The sequence below is a fragment of the Glycine soja genome, chromosome 13 (assembly GCF_004193775.1).
Source record: "Glycine soja cultivar W05 chromosome 13, ASM419377v2, whole genome shotgun sequence".
Taxonomy (NCBI): domain Eukaryota; kingdom Viridiplantae; phylum Streptophyta; class Magnoliopsida; order Fabales; family Fabaceae; genus Glycine; species Glycine soja.
The window spans coordinates 271,081-287,923 of NC_041014.1; the positions used below are offsets into that span (position 1 = coordinate 271,081).

At 36.9% G+C, this 16,843-nt stretch overlaps 1 protein-coding gene across 2 annotated transcripts in view; it reads right to left on the bottom strand.

Annotated features, from left to right (window-relative positions):
* Window positions 1–2,213: 2,213 nt before the first annotated feature.
* Window positions 2,214–16,843, bottom strand: part of LOC114382167 (queuine tRNA-ribosyltransferase accessory subunit 2-like) — a 29,456-nt gene continuing 14,826 nt past the window's right edge. The window contains exons 6-10 of one of the 2 annotated variants that reach the window (XM_028341400.1): window positions 10,908–10,959; window positions 10,437–10,485; window positions 10,206–10,340; window positions 2,646–2,765; window positions 2,214–2,543 (exon numbers count right to left, since the gene is read on the bottom strand). In XM_028341400.1, coding sequence (XP_028197201.1) covers window positions 2,408–2,543; window positions 2,646–2,765; window positions 10,206–10,340; window positions 10,437–10,485; window positions 10,908–10,959 — 492 coding nt within the window. In that variant the 3' untranslated portion in view covers window positions 2,214–2,407. The remainder of the gene's footprint in view (window positions 2,544–2,645; window positions 2,766–10,205; window positions 10,341–10,436; window positions 10,486–10,907; window positions 10,960–16,843) is intronic. The other variant, XM_028341401.1, reaches the window with a different exon arrangement.

Here is a 16,843-nt window from a genome sequence, read left to right on the forward strand (position 1 = left end):
TAGGGTGCGAAAGTAGTTTCATTTTCGCACCCTAGACACCGTCCTAAAACAAAAGGTGCATGTATGAAAAAATGTGGTGAATAACATTTCTATCATTTTATAGACTACAAAATAGGCTAGGCCTAAAACAAAAAATTGGGTGCATGTACAAAAACAGTGTAAACATCAGTTGTTGTTGTTGTTTTATGTACTTTTTTAGGGTTGGGTTGGAAATGGGTCAGGGCAACCTGGCCCAACCCGCATTTAGACATCAAGGTTGAAACAACCCTAGATGACCTAGCCCCAAAATGGCGCCGCAAAAGGAGAAGCCACCATAGAGAGTGGTGTGCTTCCCCGACACCACTGGTGCATGGCGTCGCAACGTGAGGCTGCCACGGGGATGGTGGCAGCGGCAATGGCGCGGAAGTGGCCCACAGTGGTGGTGTGCTAGCTTCGTTGGAAATTGGAAGGAAGAAGAAAAAATAGAAAAGAAAAGAAGGATGACGAAATGTTAAACACCAAGAAAAGAACACTATCATCATGTATAAATCTCGCTGGTGACCATAGAACTCATCAACGAGATGAACGACGATGCTTTGTAGGAGAAAAGAAAGAAAAACGAAGAAGAGAGAAAGAGGGAGAAGAAACATGAGAGGGTGAGGGAATGAGGGGTTACCTGGTGATCCCTCTCTTTTCTCTAACGTCATGGCCAAATGACGTGATGTAATTGGTATGTTGGTCTTTCTCGAGATTCATGCTGCTCTCTGCATTCATTGCCAAACTTTCCTTCTATCTTTTTTCTTATGTAGTGTTATCATCTTCTTGACCTAATGGGCTCTCATTGAGAGCTCAATAGGTCAATTTTTTTTTTTAACTTTTAGTGTTCTTTTTTTTTTCTCATTCATCTATCTTTTTCACGTCTTCTCTTCTTCATTTTTTTACTTTTATTTTCATTTCTTTTTTTGTCTTTCTTTTTTTTCTCTTTTTTTTTCCTCATTCATCTTTTTTTTCCACATTTTTTCTTTTTTTTCACTTTTTTTTTCCTTGCTTTTTTTTGCTCTTTCATTTTTTTGGTTTTTTTATTTTCTTTTCTTCTCTTTTATTATTATTAATATTATAATAGGTTTTTTTTTCTTTTTTTATTTTTTTTTTCTTTTGGACTTGAACAAAATTAGGATCTTTTACTTGGGGTAGGGGTGTCACATATGATGTCGACCAAAAAATATCAATAGTTGTTGTCAATCATCCAATCAGCACTGGTCGATGTCTACAGAAAAAACTTAGATAACATCAACAAAAAAATATCAATGGCAAATATCAACAAAAAATAACCTTGATCAACATTAGTCGAAAAAAAATCCTAACATAGACCAAAAAACAACCTTGACCTATGTTATACAAAAAAACATTCTAACTTAAAAAAACCTTGGCCAACATCAATGAAAAACAACTCAGGTCATTGTTGGCCAAAAAAAACCTTGACCAACGTCAACTGAAGAATAATTGAAATCGATTTCAACCAAAAATTAACCTCGGGTCAAGGTCGGCTAATAATCGTGTAGGCCATTTTTGGCCGAGGTTATTATTTTATAAAGTATTATAAAATTTTTAAAATATATTATTTTTAAATTAAAGATAATTAAGTTTTAAAATATTTTATTTTGGTAGATGGATTATATATATCCATGAAAATAATGTTAATGAATAGATCAAATAAATTTTTATATAATGGATTGGATTGGATCAAATTTTTTACATAATTTTTTAATGGGTGATCCATATGAGTCAAAAATATCTTTCACTCAAATTGATTCATATGAGTCATATGGATCAAGTTAATCCATGAGTCCTACGGATCATGTTGATCTGTAAAGTTAGGTGAGTTAGTAAACCATACAGATCAAGTTGATCTATAAAGCTTATACGGATCAAGTTGATCTGTATGTTAATATTACACATACAGATCAATTTGATCCATATGATTTACTCACGCTCACCCAACTTTTTAAGAAAGATAGAAGAGGGACATTTTTGACATTTTTGATAAAATGTTGGGTGCACCAACGATAATGCTAGATGAACCTAGCATCACCCTTTTTTAACGGATCCAAATAGATTATTTTGATTCAATCCATTAACATACAAATGAGATTTATCCAATCCATCCATTTTGCCACCCTAAGTCAAGCCTCATACTACGTATATAGGTCATATGATACTTGTTCTCCGTAAGATGAGTAATGTTAGCATCTTTAGTTAAAAAGTAATAGTTAAGATAACACTCTGCAATCAAATAAATTGTATCTATTGGCATTTAAACGAACCAGTTTACACAACTAAAATTGAAGTCTTTTTGTACAATACTTGGTTCGCGCTTCATAGAAATCCAAGTTAAAACCCAGATGAATACACCTAAGCTTATATGACCTCAAGCACAAACAGCTTCCCTTTCCTGATGGGCACGCCTGCTCTCGATGAATGTCTGTCTAAATTTCTCAAACCTTCCATCCTTTATTGATTCTCTTATTACATGAAAGAACGTCAAGTAGTGGTGTGTATTATGGCTGCAAAATTCAGTATAAATTAATACTTGCATGCTTTATTAATATAAGTATTAGTTATTTGTAAAAGCATTCTTCATTAATTTTAAGTGAAGAAATTCATACATTTCTAACAGAATCTGTGCCAGCATTTCATGAACATTAAATAGGTGATTGATGTATGCTTTAGTATGATTCTGGCATGTATAGCAGATGCAGTTTCCTAAAATGGGTGACATATCTTTCCTGCATGAAACACAAGCAGATGAATGAGTAAATAAGGCAGTGCTCATTTTATTTCATTTTAAATCAATATGTTTTTGTTGTAATATCTCCTAATATCAATACTATATGCTGGAATATTTTAAAGAGCAAGATAGTGTTCAGTTTATTTCATTTTCAATCAATGTTTTGTTGGAATATCTACTAATATCAATACCATATGCACATGATATTCTTCAAGAGACAGGTTTGTTGAATGCCAAGTCGGTTAACATTCCTATGAATCCAAAGATCAAATTTATAAATCACTATTAGATTCTGACATTTCTTTTGCAGTTAGTGTGGTAAGAAAATTCTTAAATTCTACTTGTTAAGACCATTGAGATGTGTGATACAAATCCTAAAATACATTGAAGTGCTCCAGGAAAAGGTCTCACTTATGAGGACAGAGAACATACTCAGATAGTTGGTTACTTAGACGTTGATTGGGCAGGTTCTGCTATTCACAAGCGACCCACTTGTAGGTATTGTGTGCTTATTAGAGGAAAGTTGATATCTTGGAATAGCAAAAAACATAATGTTGTGACAAGGTCCCGTACTAAAGTTGAATACAGGGCCATGGCACTAATTTGCCAACTCATTTGGTTCAAACAATTACGCAAGCAGCTTCAATTTGAAGATACTATGCAAATGACACTAATTTGTGATAATCAAGCCGCATTATATATTGCCTCTAACCAGTTTTCTACGAGAACCAAACATATTGAGATAAATTGTCATTTTGTTAGGGAGAAGATCGAATCAGAAGACATCACCACTAGGCCCTAGCTTTGTCAACTTCAATGATCAATTGACATTTAACAGATGTCTTCACCAAATCCCTAAGTGGTCCTCGAATCAGTTATATATGTAACAACTAACAAGTTTGGTGCATTATGATTTATAAGCTCCGTCATAAAGGGGAGTCTTGTTAATTTGATAAGGATCTTTGTAATTAGTGTACAGATTTAATTTGTAGGCATATCATATGATGTTTATAGGAACAAATTCTCCTATATTTATTTGTATTTGTATTTATCACATTTGACCCTTATAAAACACACTGCGTTGTGTAGTTTAGACATGGTTTTTGTAACACTCTGATTGAATCAATAAGATGTATCTACTTTTCAGTAGTTCATCACTTAAGAACTCCATAGCTAAATGTGCTTGACTTGCAATAGTTGTGTGATGGGTGACCTTCTGGGAAGTTTCCTGGAAAACATGTGAGTGAAGACAAAGTACACTAAAAAGTTTTATGTTGGTTTGTGAGGTCAATCGTTAATCCTGAAAGCAGCTAGCGCTGATTTTTGAGGTCTCGTAAAGGGCATCTATGAAGGGATTGATTAATAAGGATGTTGAGTGAAATGCCATAGTATTAAGTACCGTAGAGTACGAGCCGTCGAACAGTCGACAATTAGGAATGTTACAAATGATATCAGTGCAAACCTTTCTCCCAATACGGTGTGGTTTGAGGACAAACCAGATAGAAGCTAGTGGGCATGTAACACCCCGATTGAATCCCACCAGGATGAGAGGGATTCAAAGGCTGTGCAAGTATGAGACTGTACAACCGAGGATGATTTAAAATAATTAATTGATACTAATAATAACAACAAGATGTATTTACTATTTTATAGTTCATCACTTAAGAATTTCATAGTTAAGCGTGTTTGACTTGGAATAGTTGTGGGATGAGTGACCTTCCGGAAAGTTTTCCAAAAAGTGAGTGAGGACAAATCACATTGAGAAGATCCCCCCACAAAGCCCATCTGCACCACTTTGCAGTTTTGGTGTTCAAATAAGACAAAAAGGCACGGGAACCACTCCATTTATCAGTCCAAAAATTCACCTACTCCCACATCCAATATTTAGGTTCATGCCTTTATTGAACCACTCCCCAATCGTCGAGGCACCACATGACTTCTTTAAATCCCTCCACCATAGTGATTCCTGTTGGTTGACCCTCTCCACATCTAGCCCTCTCCAACCCCATACTTAGAAACCAAAATTCCATTCTAAAGAGAATCATCCTCCTGAAGCAGGCTCCATTTCCACTTCCCTAGCAGTGCCCTATTAAATAATTCCAAATCCCTAACTTGCAAATCTCCATGGGATTTTAGTAGGCATACCGTTTCCCACTTCACCCACGCACTCTTGATCTCATCCACCCTCTCGTCCCATAGAAACCTCCTTTGCAACCTTACCAATATCTCTATGACCTTAGGAATCTTAAAGAAGGAGAAATAGAAGATTAGAATTGAGTTGAGCACTGATTTTATCAAGCAAACCCTTCCACCAAATGACAAGTGTCTTTGCCTCCATTTAGAAAGCTTCCTTTGAAATTTTACCACAATCGATTCCCAAGTTTCTGCTCTTCTTGGGTTAGCCTCTATCGGTAAACCCAAATAAACAAACAAAAACACAAAGAGCATGCAATTAAGGATTGTGGCTGAATTCTGCACCCACGCCACTGAAACTCCAAATGTCCCAAACTTTCTCTTATTGAAATTTATTTGCAGTCCCAATACTAATTCAAACCCCCTCAACATGGCTTTGATTGTAAGGACATTCAACACTGTTGCATCTCCAAAACACACAATGTCATTTGCATATTGAAGAAGTCTACCTCCATCTTATCCTTCACCACCAGAAAACCAGCATACATACCCTTCTTCTCTGCCTCCCTCATAAGCCTTGCTAGTCCCTTTGCTACTATAATAAAGAGAAATGGGGCTAGAGGATCCCCCTGACGCAATCCCCTTTGAGGGATAAACTGATCTATAGTACTTCTGTTGACCAGAACAGATATCGAACTAGATTTCAAGCAACCCTCAATCTAGGATTTCCATTTCTGACAAAAGCCCATGCACCTCATTATGTAGAAAAGAAACCCCCATTGTACAGAGTCATATGCCTTCTCGTAGTCGACCTTAAGCATAAGACACTTCCTCCTACTCCTCCGGGCCTCCTCAATTGCTTTGTTCGCAATCAGCACACAATGAAGCAAATGCCTACCTTCCAAAAATGCACTTTGACGCCAATCAATCACCTAATGCAGAACCTTTTTTACCCTTCTAGACAAGATTTTTGCTACAATCTTGTACATGCAACCAACTAAGGAGATTGGACGGTAATCATTTAGCCCTTGTGGATCTGCCACCTTTGGAATTGTTGGAAATACACACATTGTATGGATACTTGTTCCAAGTGTTGGAATTACACACATTGTATGGGTACTTGTTCCAACAAAGAATAGTTATTAATGTACCTAGTAAATTACATATTCATGTATCTAGGAATTCACATGCATGTACATAGGTACTAGAACTTCATTAATATTCTTATAAATTTCAAATTGTATTTACTCCCTAAGTCTATATAAATATAGATCAGCTGAGTGGGTTAAGCACTCAAGCATTTCACAATCTCTAGTCTGTTCAATATGGTATCTAGAGCTACCTCGTTTGTTCTTTAAAAGTTTCTGCATCTGGTCAGTAGAACCTAAAATCTCGTCTTTGTCCCTTTGTCCAAACAGAAACCTCAATATCCAAAAGTCCCTTCCACCGACCTGCCCGCTATCCAAGGCTGCCTTGGTCACCCTCACCAAAAATCGCCAGCCTCTCCTCTTCCTTCCTAGGTGATCAGTTATTCGATTAGACAACTTTTTGAAAAGTGCTGAAATGACTTTGGACTCTCAGAAAATTGATGGTCCTGCCTTCTCTATCTCTGGAACACCAACAATCACTTCAGAAAAATTGAATGAAAAAAATTATTTAGCATGGTCAGCCTCTGTTTTCTTGGCCAAGGTTATCATGAACATCTAGAGTAATCCTCAGAAAATATTTCAGTAGACAAATGCGAGCAATGGAAGAAATTTGATTATCAGCTTTGTGCTCTCTTGTGAGAGTCTGTTGAGCCAACTATATTGACAAATTTCAGAGCCTTCAAAACTTGTTATTCTTTCTGGAAAAAGGTACAAAGTGTTTTTGCTAATGACATTCAACAATCGTATGATGCTGCTCAGAAATTGACCACTCTTAAACAAACGGATCATGACATGGTTGCCTATGTTTCAAAAGCCCAATCTATAGTGGAGTTAAAATTATCATTGGAAACCGATAAACTTGAAGACATAAAGATGAAACTTGATAATCTATATATGGTGTTTGTACTACATGGGATGCATCTACATTTTGATCATATTCGTGACCAAGTCTTAACTGGCCAAGAAATTCCTTCTCTAGAGAATTTAATTACTCAGTTCCTTTGAGTCCCCTAACCAAAAATAGGAGGAAATTCAGTTGACAGTATTGAAACTTTTGCCATGGTATCTAATCGAAGGGGACGAGGGGGTCGTGGAAACCGAGAAGGATGAGCTGAAAGAGGAGGTCGCCCTCAATGTTCTTACTATAAGAAAGTGGGCCACACACAAGACACTTGTTATTCTATTCACAGATTCCCCAAAAAATCGATGAATATTTCAAAGTCTGAAACATCCAAGATAAAGTTTTCGAAGGCTGACTATGAAAAGTATCTCCAGCTAAAAGCTGCCAAGGAATCTCTAACATCATCTACCATAAGTGGTCATAACTCCACCGCCTGCATTTCCCAGTCTGGTAATAATCAAAGTCCATGGATAATTGATCCAGGTGCTTCTGATCATATTGTTGGTAATAGTTCTTTATTCTCATCTCTCTCTCCTAAAATTCCTCATTTCATTACTTTAGCCGATGGTTCTAGAGTTGCAACAACAGGAATCGGCCATGTATCACCCACTTCTTTGTCTTTAAACTCTGTTTTGCTCATACCTAATTGTCCTTTCAATATAATATCTCTTAGTCAGCTTACTCGTTCTCATAATTGTTCAGTAACATTTGATGCTAACTCCTTTGTCATACAGGAACGTGATACGGGTCGGACGATTGGCGTAGGACATGAATCTCATGGTCTTTACTATCTCAAGCCTAATCTTTCTTGGGTTTGCAGTGTTGCCACATCACCAAAGCTCCTCCATGAACGTTTGGGACACCCACATTTATCTAAATAAAAAATAATGGTTCCGAGTCTTGAAAAAATAAAGGACCTATTTTGTGAGTCATGTCAACTAGGAAAGCATGTTCATTCTTCTTTTAGGCATGTTGAAAGTCGTGTTGATTCCCCTTTTTCGGTTATTCACTCTTATATATGGGGTCCTAGTCGTGTTTCGTCTATGGGTTATAGATATTTCGTTACTTTCATTGATGAATATTCTCGATGTACTTGGGTTTTCTTAATGAAAGAACGATCTGAAATTTTGTCCATTCTTACTTCTTTTGTTAATGAAATTAAAACTTAGTTTGGTAAGACAATTAAGATCCTTATGAGTGATAATGCGAAAAAATACCTTTCTTCTGTTATTTCTTCTTTTTTGTCAACGCAGGGCATTCTCCATCAGTCCTTTTGTCCTCATACTCCTCAATAGAATGACATTGCCGAAAGGAAGAATAGGCATCTTGTTGAGACTGCTCGGACATTATTATTACTTCATGCCAATGTACCTGTCCGGCATTAAGGTGATGCAGTTTTGACAGGCTGTTTTTTTATAAATCGGATGCCTTCTTCCTTTGTTAAAAATAAAATATCACATTCCATTTTGTTTCCTAAAGAACCGTTATTTCATGTTGATCCACGTATTTTTGGATGCACCTAATTTGTTCATAACTTGTCTCCAGGTCTTGATAAGCTTACTGCTCGGGCCATCAAATGTGTTTTCCTTGGATATTCCAGATTACAAAAAGGTTACCGATGTTACTCTCCTGTTCACAATCATTATTATATCTCAGCAGATGTAACTTTTTTTTGAAGAAAAACCATATTTTTCTCCCTCCATGGTTGAGTCCAATACTCTTCAAGAAGTTTTTCCTACTCCCTATCTTGGTCCATCACCTTCTTTGCAGGAATCAGAGTCAACTGCAGATTCTACCATAGATATTCCTAACAATCTTCCACTTGAGCAGACTCAAAGATCACCCATTGTATATCGACGTCGTCCTCAAATTCCTGACGTAGAACTTGAAGGTAATGAAAGACCAGCTGAATCATGTCCTACTCTAGCAAACAACCCAACCATGGACCTACCCGAAGAGAATCTTGACTTGCCCATTGCTCTTACGAAAGGTACTCGGTCTACAAGTAATCCTTATCCTATTTATAACTTCTTAAGTTATCATCGTCTTTCTTCTTCGTACTATTCTTTTGTTTCCTCTATATCTTGTGTTTCTCTTCCTAAAAATCTTTTTGAAGCACTTGATCATCCGAGATGACGACAAGCCATGATTGATGAAATGCAGGCTTTGGTAGTTCCAGCCAATCATTCAATTCTTATCTACCTCACTATTACTAGACCAAACATTTCCTTTATAGTTGGGGTAATAAACCAATTTATGTGATCACCTCATATTGAACATTGGAATGCATTGGTATGAATTCTAAGGTGTATTAAAAGGGCACCAGGACCAGGCCTTCTCTAATTTTTTTATAAAACTAGGAGAGCAAGAGCATCAAAGCAGCCCCATAAATCCCAACTAGGTTGGCACCTAGGAGACTACTAATCATCTACCCTGCAAACCCAAAATAATATTAACGATAAAGAAAAATAAAGAAGAAAACATCAATGTCTGTACAAGGCAAAGAGCCCAAAAAAACAATCTAACCAAATCTGTAAAATGGTAACCAGGCCTTCTCTATGAAGACAAAGGAAACACTCAAATTGTTGGATATTATGATGCAAATTGGGTAAACTCGCCTATTGCTAGACAAGGACTTCTCTATGAAGACAAAGGAAACACTCAAACTGTTGGATATTATGATGCAAATTAGGTAAACTCGACCATTGCGAGACAAGGGCTTCTCTATGAAAATAAAGGAAACACTCAAATTGAGCAAATTCACCTATTGCCAAACGTTCTACTTCAGGATGGATGTTTTGTTTCTATGGGAGGAAATATTGTCTCTAGGAAAAATAAAAAAACAAAAAAGTTGCACGATCTAGTGCAGAAGCATAGTACGGGGCTATGGATATAGCTACTTGTGAACTCATTTGGATTAAAAAAAAGCATCTTCAAAAATTGAAGTTTGGAGATATCTAATAGATGAAATTATGTTGTGATGATACAGAAGCTCTTCATATATTGAATGTTTTGATAATACTCAAGCAACTCACTAAAGACGAAATGAAAAAATGAGTGAACAGAATTAATTTAGACAAAAAAGACTACTGCATACACCAGAAAAATCCTTAACAAAATTAGATTGACTGAAACAACAACTATATAGCATCCATTTACATCCAAGTTTACTGAAATCTGTTTTAACCAACTAACAAAGATTTCATTGCTAATTGAATGTGTAAAATTTAGAAAGCAATTAAAATGATCCTATTACCTGTAAACTTTTGCTCTCAAATTAATTTTAGTCAAGTCACTTCCAATCTGGCTTTTCTGAAAATTATATTGATTCCCACCCTTGTCTAGTGAAAACGTTAGTGCAAATCCTCCAAGTGTGAGGGAATAGATGTACCTATGAACCATCACGGAAACCATCCAAATTCCATCACAAAATACATTAACGAGAATAGGGATATTGAGCAAATGGAAATTGGAATTAGCTACCAACGTTGAATCAAAAAGATCAATCCCAGCATCAATGCCCTCCAAGATCTCCTCTGTAAAGTTAAAATCAATTTTTATGTACAATAAATTTGTATTCCAACTTAATCAAGAAACAATCCATTTTAAGATCCAAGACAAGTTCTATAGATTAGCTGAGCACACGAGTGAATAGAACAATCACGATGAGTTTTTATCAACTTCATGTCTAGTCAATTGAATCAACATCTATAATTTAACAGTCTTAATGACTTTGTTTTCATGATTGTGTAGCAGTTCTCAACATAATCATCTAATCATCAGCCAAATATGTAGAACAATTGAGGTCAATGAACTCAATATTCATTATAATAAGAAAAAAAACTGCAAGAGAAGAGGAAAAGATAACCATATAGCAATGAAAACAAGGAAAAACACATCTATTGAGCAAAGCAGGATGCCAATGAATACAAATATTAAATAGTTAGACCATGTGTACCCGGGAGTCCAAGCCCACTGATCATGCGTGGCTTTTCATCTGGCAAGAGATCCTGAGAATAAATAAGGCCACTTTATGATATCAAAAGTTACAACTTTCACCAAAAACTTAAGCTGTGCAATGACACGAATGGTTCTATATCAGTTGATTATGTGATTAATATACATTTATTATTATTTCTCTATTTCATAATTTCCTCATTTAGGAGATTTGTTAATCAAAGGAAATTTGTATCATATAACACTAAAAACATTCATAATGAATGTAGTAAGAAAGAAATGGAGAGGTACAACAACCAACTACAATTTCTTAAAATCAACTCTTAGAATTTGGACTTAAGGTTTAACTCAACTTCATAAAATTGATTTGCAAGGTGGGGACTGTCCAAGCTTTATAAGCTATATTTGAAGCAACCCTTGAGGTTATTGTTGAATGTGTGTGTAATTTGGTGTATAATAGCTTTCATGTTTCAGCTTTATGCAGAGAGGGCAGCTGTGTGTGTCATTGTGAACAGCTGTCCCTCTCATTCTCTTTGTACTCTATATATATGTTTATTTTGAAAGCAATCAAAGTGTGGTGTGTGAGATTTTCCACACAGAATTCAAATTCTAAGTTGGCATCAGAGCCAGCTCCTCCGGCTGCCGTCCACCACCACTGCCGCTGCCAAATTTTCTGGCGAGACCAGTGTTGGGTGCGGCCAGTCCTGAGTTCGTTTCAGCCTTTGTTTTTCAGTGTTGACACTCGGAATGTGTTAGCCTTGTGTTTCTTCCCTTTTTCTCTATTAGGGTTTTGTCTATTTGATCAGAAATGGCTGCTTCTGGCCCGGTTTTCTCCTTTTCTGGAACGCCCACTATCACTACTGCAAAACTCAACTTTACCTATCTTGGTCAGCTTCAGTGGAATTGTGGTTTCTTAGCCAAGGACATTATGACCACTTGGAAAGGGGAGTTAGTGCTGTCCCAAACGACAAGAAAGCTGAGTGGGAAAAACTTGATTTTCAATTGTGTGTTGTGCTATGGCAATCTGTGGAGTCGGATGTTTTGGAAATCATTAGATCATTCAAAACATGTTGCTCTTTTTGGAAGAAGGCCCAAGAGATATTTGCAAACGACATTCAAAGTCTGTTTGATGCAACCCAAAAAGTTACTGCTCTCAAACAAACCAGCCATGATATGATTGCACATATAGGTAAAGCCCGAGCGGCAGTGGAAGAGCTAAAGAGGTTTATTGTCGCGGATTTGTTTGAGGAAGTAAATAGGAATCCTATTTACAAGTTTTACATGGTTCTGATTTTGAGAAGTCTACATTCAGATTTTGATCATGTGTGTGATCAAGTTCTTGTTGGTGATCAAGTTCCGTCAATGGACTCCCTCATCACTAGACTCCTTTGTGTGCCTCATGCGTTGAAAGATGAAAACTTAGCGGAAGTCGTGGAAACATCAGACATGACTGCACCTCGTGGAAGAGGAGGAGGTCGCAACAATAAAGGAGGCCGTAGTGGAAGGAGTGGACGTCCTCAATGCACCTATTGCAAGAGGATGGGTCACACACAAGAAAATTGTTATTCCTTACATGGTTTTCCTAATAAAGTAGCCCATGTTTCTAAAGCTGAAAAGTCAGAGTCTAAGTTCTTTGATGAGGAGTACCAGGAATATTTGCGGCTCAAATCTGAAAAATCCAGCAACCAAGCATAATCTTCCTCCATACCATGTATTTTAACAACATGTATTTCTCAATCTATGGAAGGTTCTAGTCCTTGGATACTTGATTCAGGTGCCTCTGATCATATCTCTGGTAACAAATCATCCTTTTCATCCATGTCTTTTCCAAAAACTCCTTACTTTGTTACTGTAGCTAATGGGTCCAAAGTTGCATCTTAAGGAATTGGTCAAGTTTCTTTGTCTTCTTCATTAAAGTTGAACTCTGTATTATTTATTCCTCATTGTCCCTATAACCTAATTTCTTTAAGTCAGTTGACTCATTCGTTAAATTATTCAATAACCTTTAATGCTAATTCTTTTGTTATTCAGGAACATGGTATGCGTCGTCTGATTGGAAAAGGACGTGAATCATGAGGACTCTACTACTTAGAATCCAACTTTCCTGTGTCATGTTTTGCAACTTCAGAACCCAAATTTTTGCATGATCGTCTGGGTCATCCAAGTCTATCCAAGTTGAAAATGATGATTCCTAGTCTTAAGAATGTTCGAGTCTTAGAATGTAAATCTTGTCAACCAAGAAAACATGTTAGATCATCATTTCCCCAAACTACACAAAGATGTAACTCGGCTTTCTCTACCATTCATTCTGATATTTGGGGACCAAGTCGTGTCACATCTTTTGGTTTTAGATATTTTGCAACATTTATTGATGAATTCTCCAGATGTACTTGGGTATATCTAATAAAGGACAGATCTGAACTTTTGTCTATATTCATGTCTTTCTTGAATGAAATTGAGAACCAATTTGAAAAAACCATTAAGATTTTCAGAAGTGATAATGCTAAAGATTATTTTTCTCATGATTTGTCCTCATTTTTATCCTCAAAAGGTATTTTACATCAGTCTACATGTCCTCATACACCACAACAAAATGGCATAGCAGAGAGAAAGAATCATCATCTCCTTGAAACTACACGTTCCCTAATGTTAAACACCAATGTTCCTACACAACATTGGGGGATACAGTTCTTACTGCTTGTTTCCTAATAAACAGAATGCCTTCTTCTTCTCTTGAAAACCAAATCCCTCATTCCATTATTTTTCCTCATGATCCATTATATCATGTTTCTCCTAGAGTATTTGGTTGTATTTGTTTTGTTCATGATCTCTCTCCTAGTTCAAACAAACTCTCTGCTAAGGCCATCAAGTGTGTCTTTTTGGCTTATTCCCGTCTTCAAAAGGGTTACAAATGTTATTCTCCAACCACGAGACGATACTATATGTTTGCTGATGTAACCTTTTTTTAGGACAAACCCTTCTTCTCACCTTCCTTGGACTATCCTTCTTCTCTCCAGCAAGTCCTTCCAGTTCCATATCCTTGTCCACTAGGTACTCCCAGTCAAAATGTTAGTGCAATCCCATCTCCTCCACCAAGTTCAACTGAAGTTGTTCCTCCACCTCTTATTACATATCAATGCAGGACACGGAAAATTGGTTCTACAGTGCCTGAATCTTCTCCTCGTGATTCCCATCCTCCTCCAACAGATCCTCAAACCATGGATCCTTATTCCTCCACTTCTTCTCATCACTCTGATTCAGATTGGCCTATTGTCATCAGGAAAGGTACTCGATCTACTCGTAATCCTCATCGTATTTATAATTTATTGAGTTATCATCGGTTATCTCCTTCATATTCTTCTTTTGTTTTTTCTTTGTCTTCTCTTACTGTTCCTACCAATATTCATGAGGCACTTGATCATCCTGGATGGCGACAGACCATGATTGATGAAATGCAGGCTCTTGAACATAATGGTACTTGGGAACTTGTTCCTCTTCCTCCTGACAAGAAAACTGTTGGTTGCAGGTGGGTCTATACTATTAAGGTTGGGCCTAATGGTGAGGTTGATCGGCATAAGGCTCGGTTAGTAGCTAAGGGATACACTCAAATTTATGGCCTTGATTATTGTGATACATTTTCTCCTGTAGCAAAAATCACTATTGTTCGTTTGTTTCTTACTATGGCTGTCATGTGTTCCTGGGCCCTCCACAGCTTGACATTAAAAATGTCTTCCTTCATGGTGATCTTGAGGAGAAAATTTATAGCAACCCCCTGGATTTGTTGCTCATGGGGTATGGTCTTGTGTGCAAGGTACACCGATCTCTCTATGGGTTGAAGCAATCTCCTCGAGCTTGGTTTGCTAAATTTAGTCGTATTGTCCAACTTTTTGGGTTGAAAAGCAGTGAAGCAAATCATTCTGTTTTTTTATTATCATACATCTCCTGGAAAGTGTGTTTATCTAATGGTCTATGTTGATGATATAGTGATTATAGGAAATGATGCTACTAAGATTGTCCAGCTAAAAGAGCACTTGTTCAGTCATTTCTAGACCAAAGATCTGGGATATTTGAAGTACTTCCTTGGTATTGAGGTGGCTCAATCAGAAGATGATGTTGTAATCTCACAGAGGAAGTATACTCTTGATATACTAGAGGAAACAGGCATGCAAAATTGTAGACCTGTTGATAGTCCTATGGACCCTAATATGAAGCTCATGGCAGATCAAAGTGAAATCTACCCTGATCCTGAGAGATATAGGAGACTTGTGGGAAAACTCTGTCAATAAGATTGATAGCCAGATTATTTGTCATTAATTGTGCAGATTTATTAACCCTTTAAACCATTATATCTTTTATGATTGTATAGTTGTAATTGTGTAATTATATCCTTAATTACTTAGCACAGCTGTAGGTTACCATATATAATTTTTTAGCAAACTTCAAGGCGAGAAATCAGCTTGTATCACATTATTTAAATGAGAATTCTCCAGAGGAGAGCACACAGCTTTCATCCTAATTTTCTCTAAGTTTGACATGGTATCAGTCTAGGTTTCGATCCAAACCTTTTATTTCCACATCGGTCCCAGTCTTTGAGTCCCAGTTTACTGTTCACGCAACATTGTTCACTCGGTACTATTCACGATTCTCGAGTTTCTTGTTTTTTCTCCTCCTGTGATCCTTTCTTTCTCAGCATCATGTCTACTAAAAAATATGATGTCTTCTTTGTTCGTCTTAATGGAAAGAACTACTCCACCTGGGCATTCTAATTCAAGATCTTTGTCAAAGGCAAGGAGCTTTGGGGTCATGTTGACGGAACTGATTCTGCTCCTGACAAAACTACGCACAAGGAGGCACATACCAAATGGGAGGTGAAAGATGCACAGGTCATGACTTGGATCATAGGCTCTGTTGAGCCTAATATTATCCTCAATCTCAGACCCTTCAACACTGCAGCAAAGATGTGGGACTACTTGAAGAAAATTTATAACCAAAACAACACTGCTCGCAGGTTTCAGCTTGAACATGAAATTGCCATTTTTCAACAGGATAGTCTTTCAATTTCTGATTTTTATTCTCATTTCCTGAATCTTTGGGCTGAATATACTGACATTGTCCATAAAGATTTGTCAACTGAAGGACAAATTGCAGTTCAAAATGTTCATGACACCACAAAACGAGATCAATTTCTTACGAAATTGAGATTTGATTTTGAGGGCATTCGAACCAACCTAATGAATTGAGCTATTGTCCCCTCCTTGGATGAATGCCTAAATGAACTACTTCGTGAAGAACAACGTCTCCTCACTCAGACAAACATGGAACAACATAAATCTACATCCCTTCCTGTGGAATATGCAGTACAAGGCCATGGACACAGTCCAATGTTTTTGCTGCAAAGGCCATGGACATTTTGTTTCCCAGTGTCCTAAAAAGTTTTGCAATTACTGCAAAAAAGAAGGTCATGTCATAAAAGAATGTCGAATCAGACCACCACGGAGAAATGAAACTGCCTTCACTGCAACTGATTCATCTTCTACTACTCATGTTTGTAGGGATCAGAATCCGCTTGCTCCAGTGCCAACTTTAACCCCTGAAATTGTTCAACAAATGATCGTTTCAGCATTTTTTGCTTTGGGTCTTTCAGGTAAAGCTTCTTTACCTAACTCTCCTTGGTATTTTGACTCTGGCACATCCAATCATATGACCAACAATGTTGCTGCACTTACCAATGTCACAAATTACTCTGGTAATTTGCAAATACACACTGCAGATGGAAACAATTTACCTATCACAGCAATTGGTGATATTTCTTCATCTTTTACCAATGTTTATGTTTCCCCTGATCTCACCAGTAACCTTATTTCAGTTGGACAATTAGTTGATAATGATTGTAAAGTTGAATTCTCAAAATCTGGTTGTCTTATGCAGGATCAACAC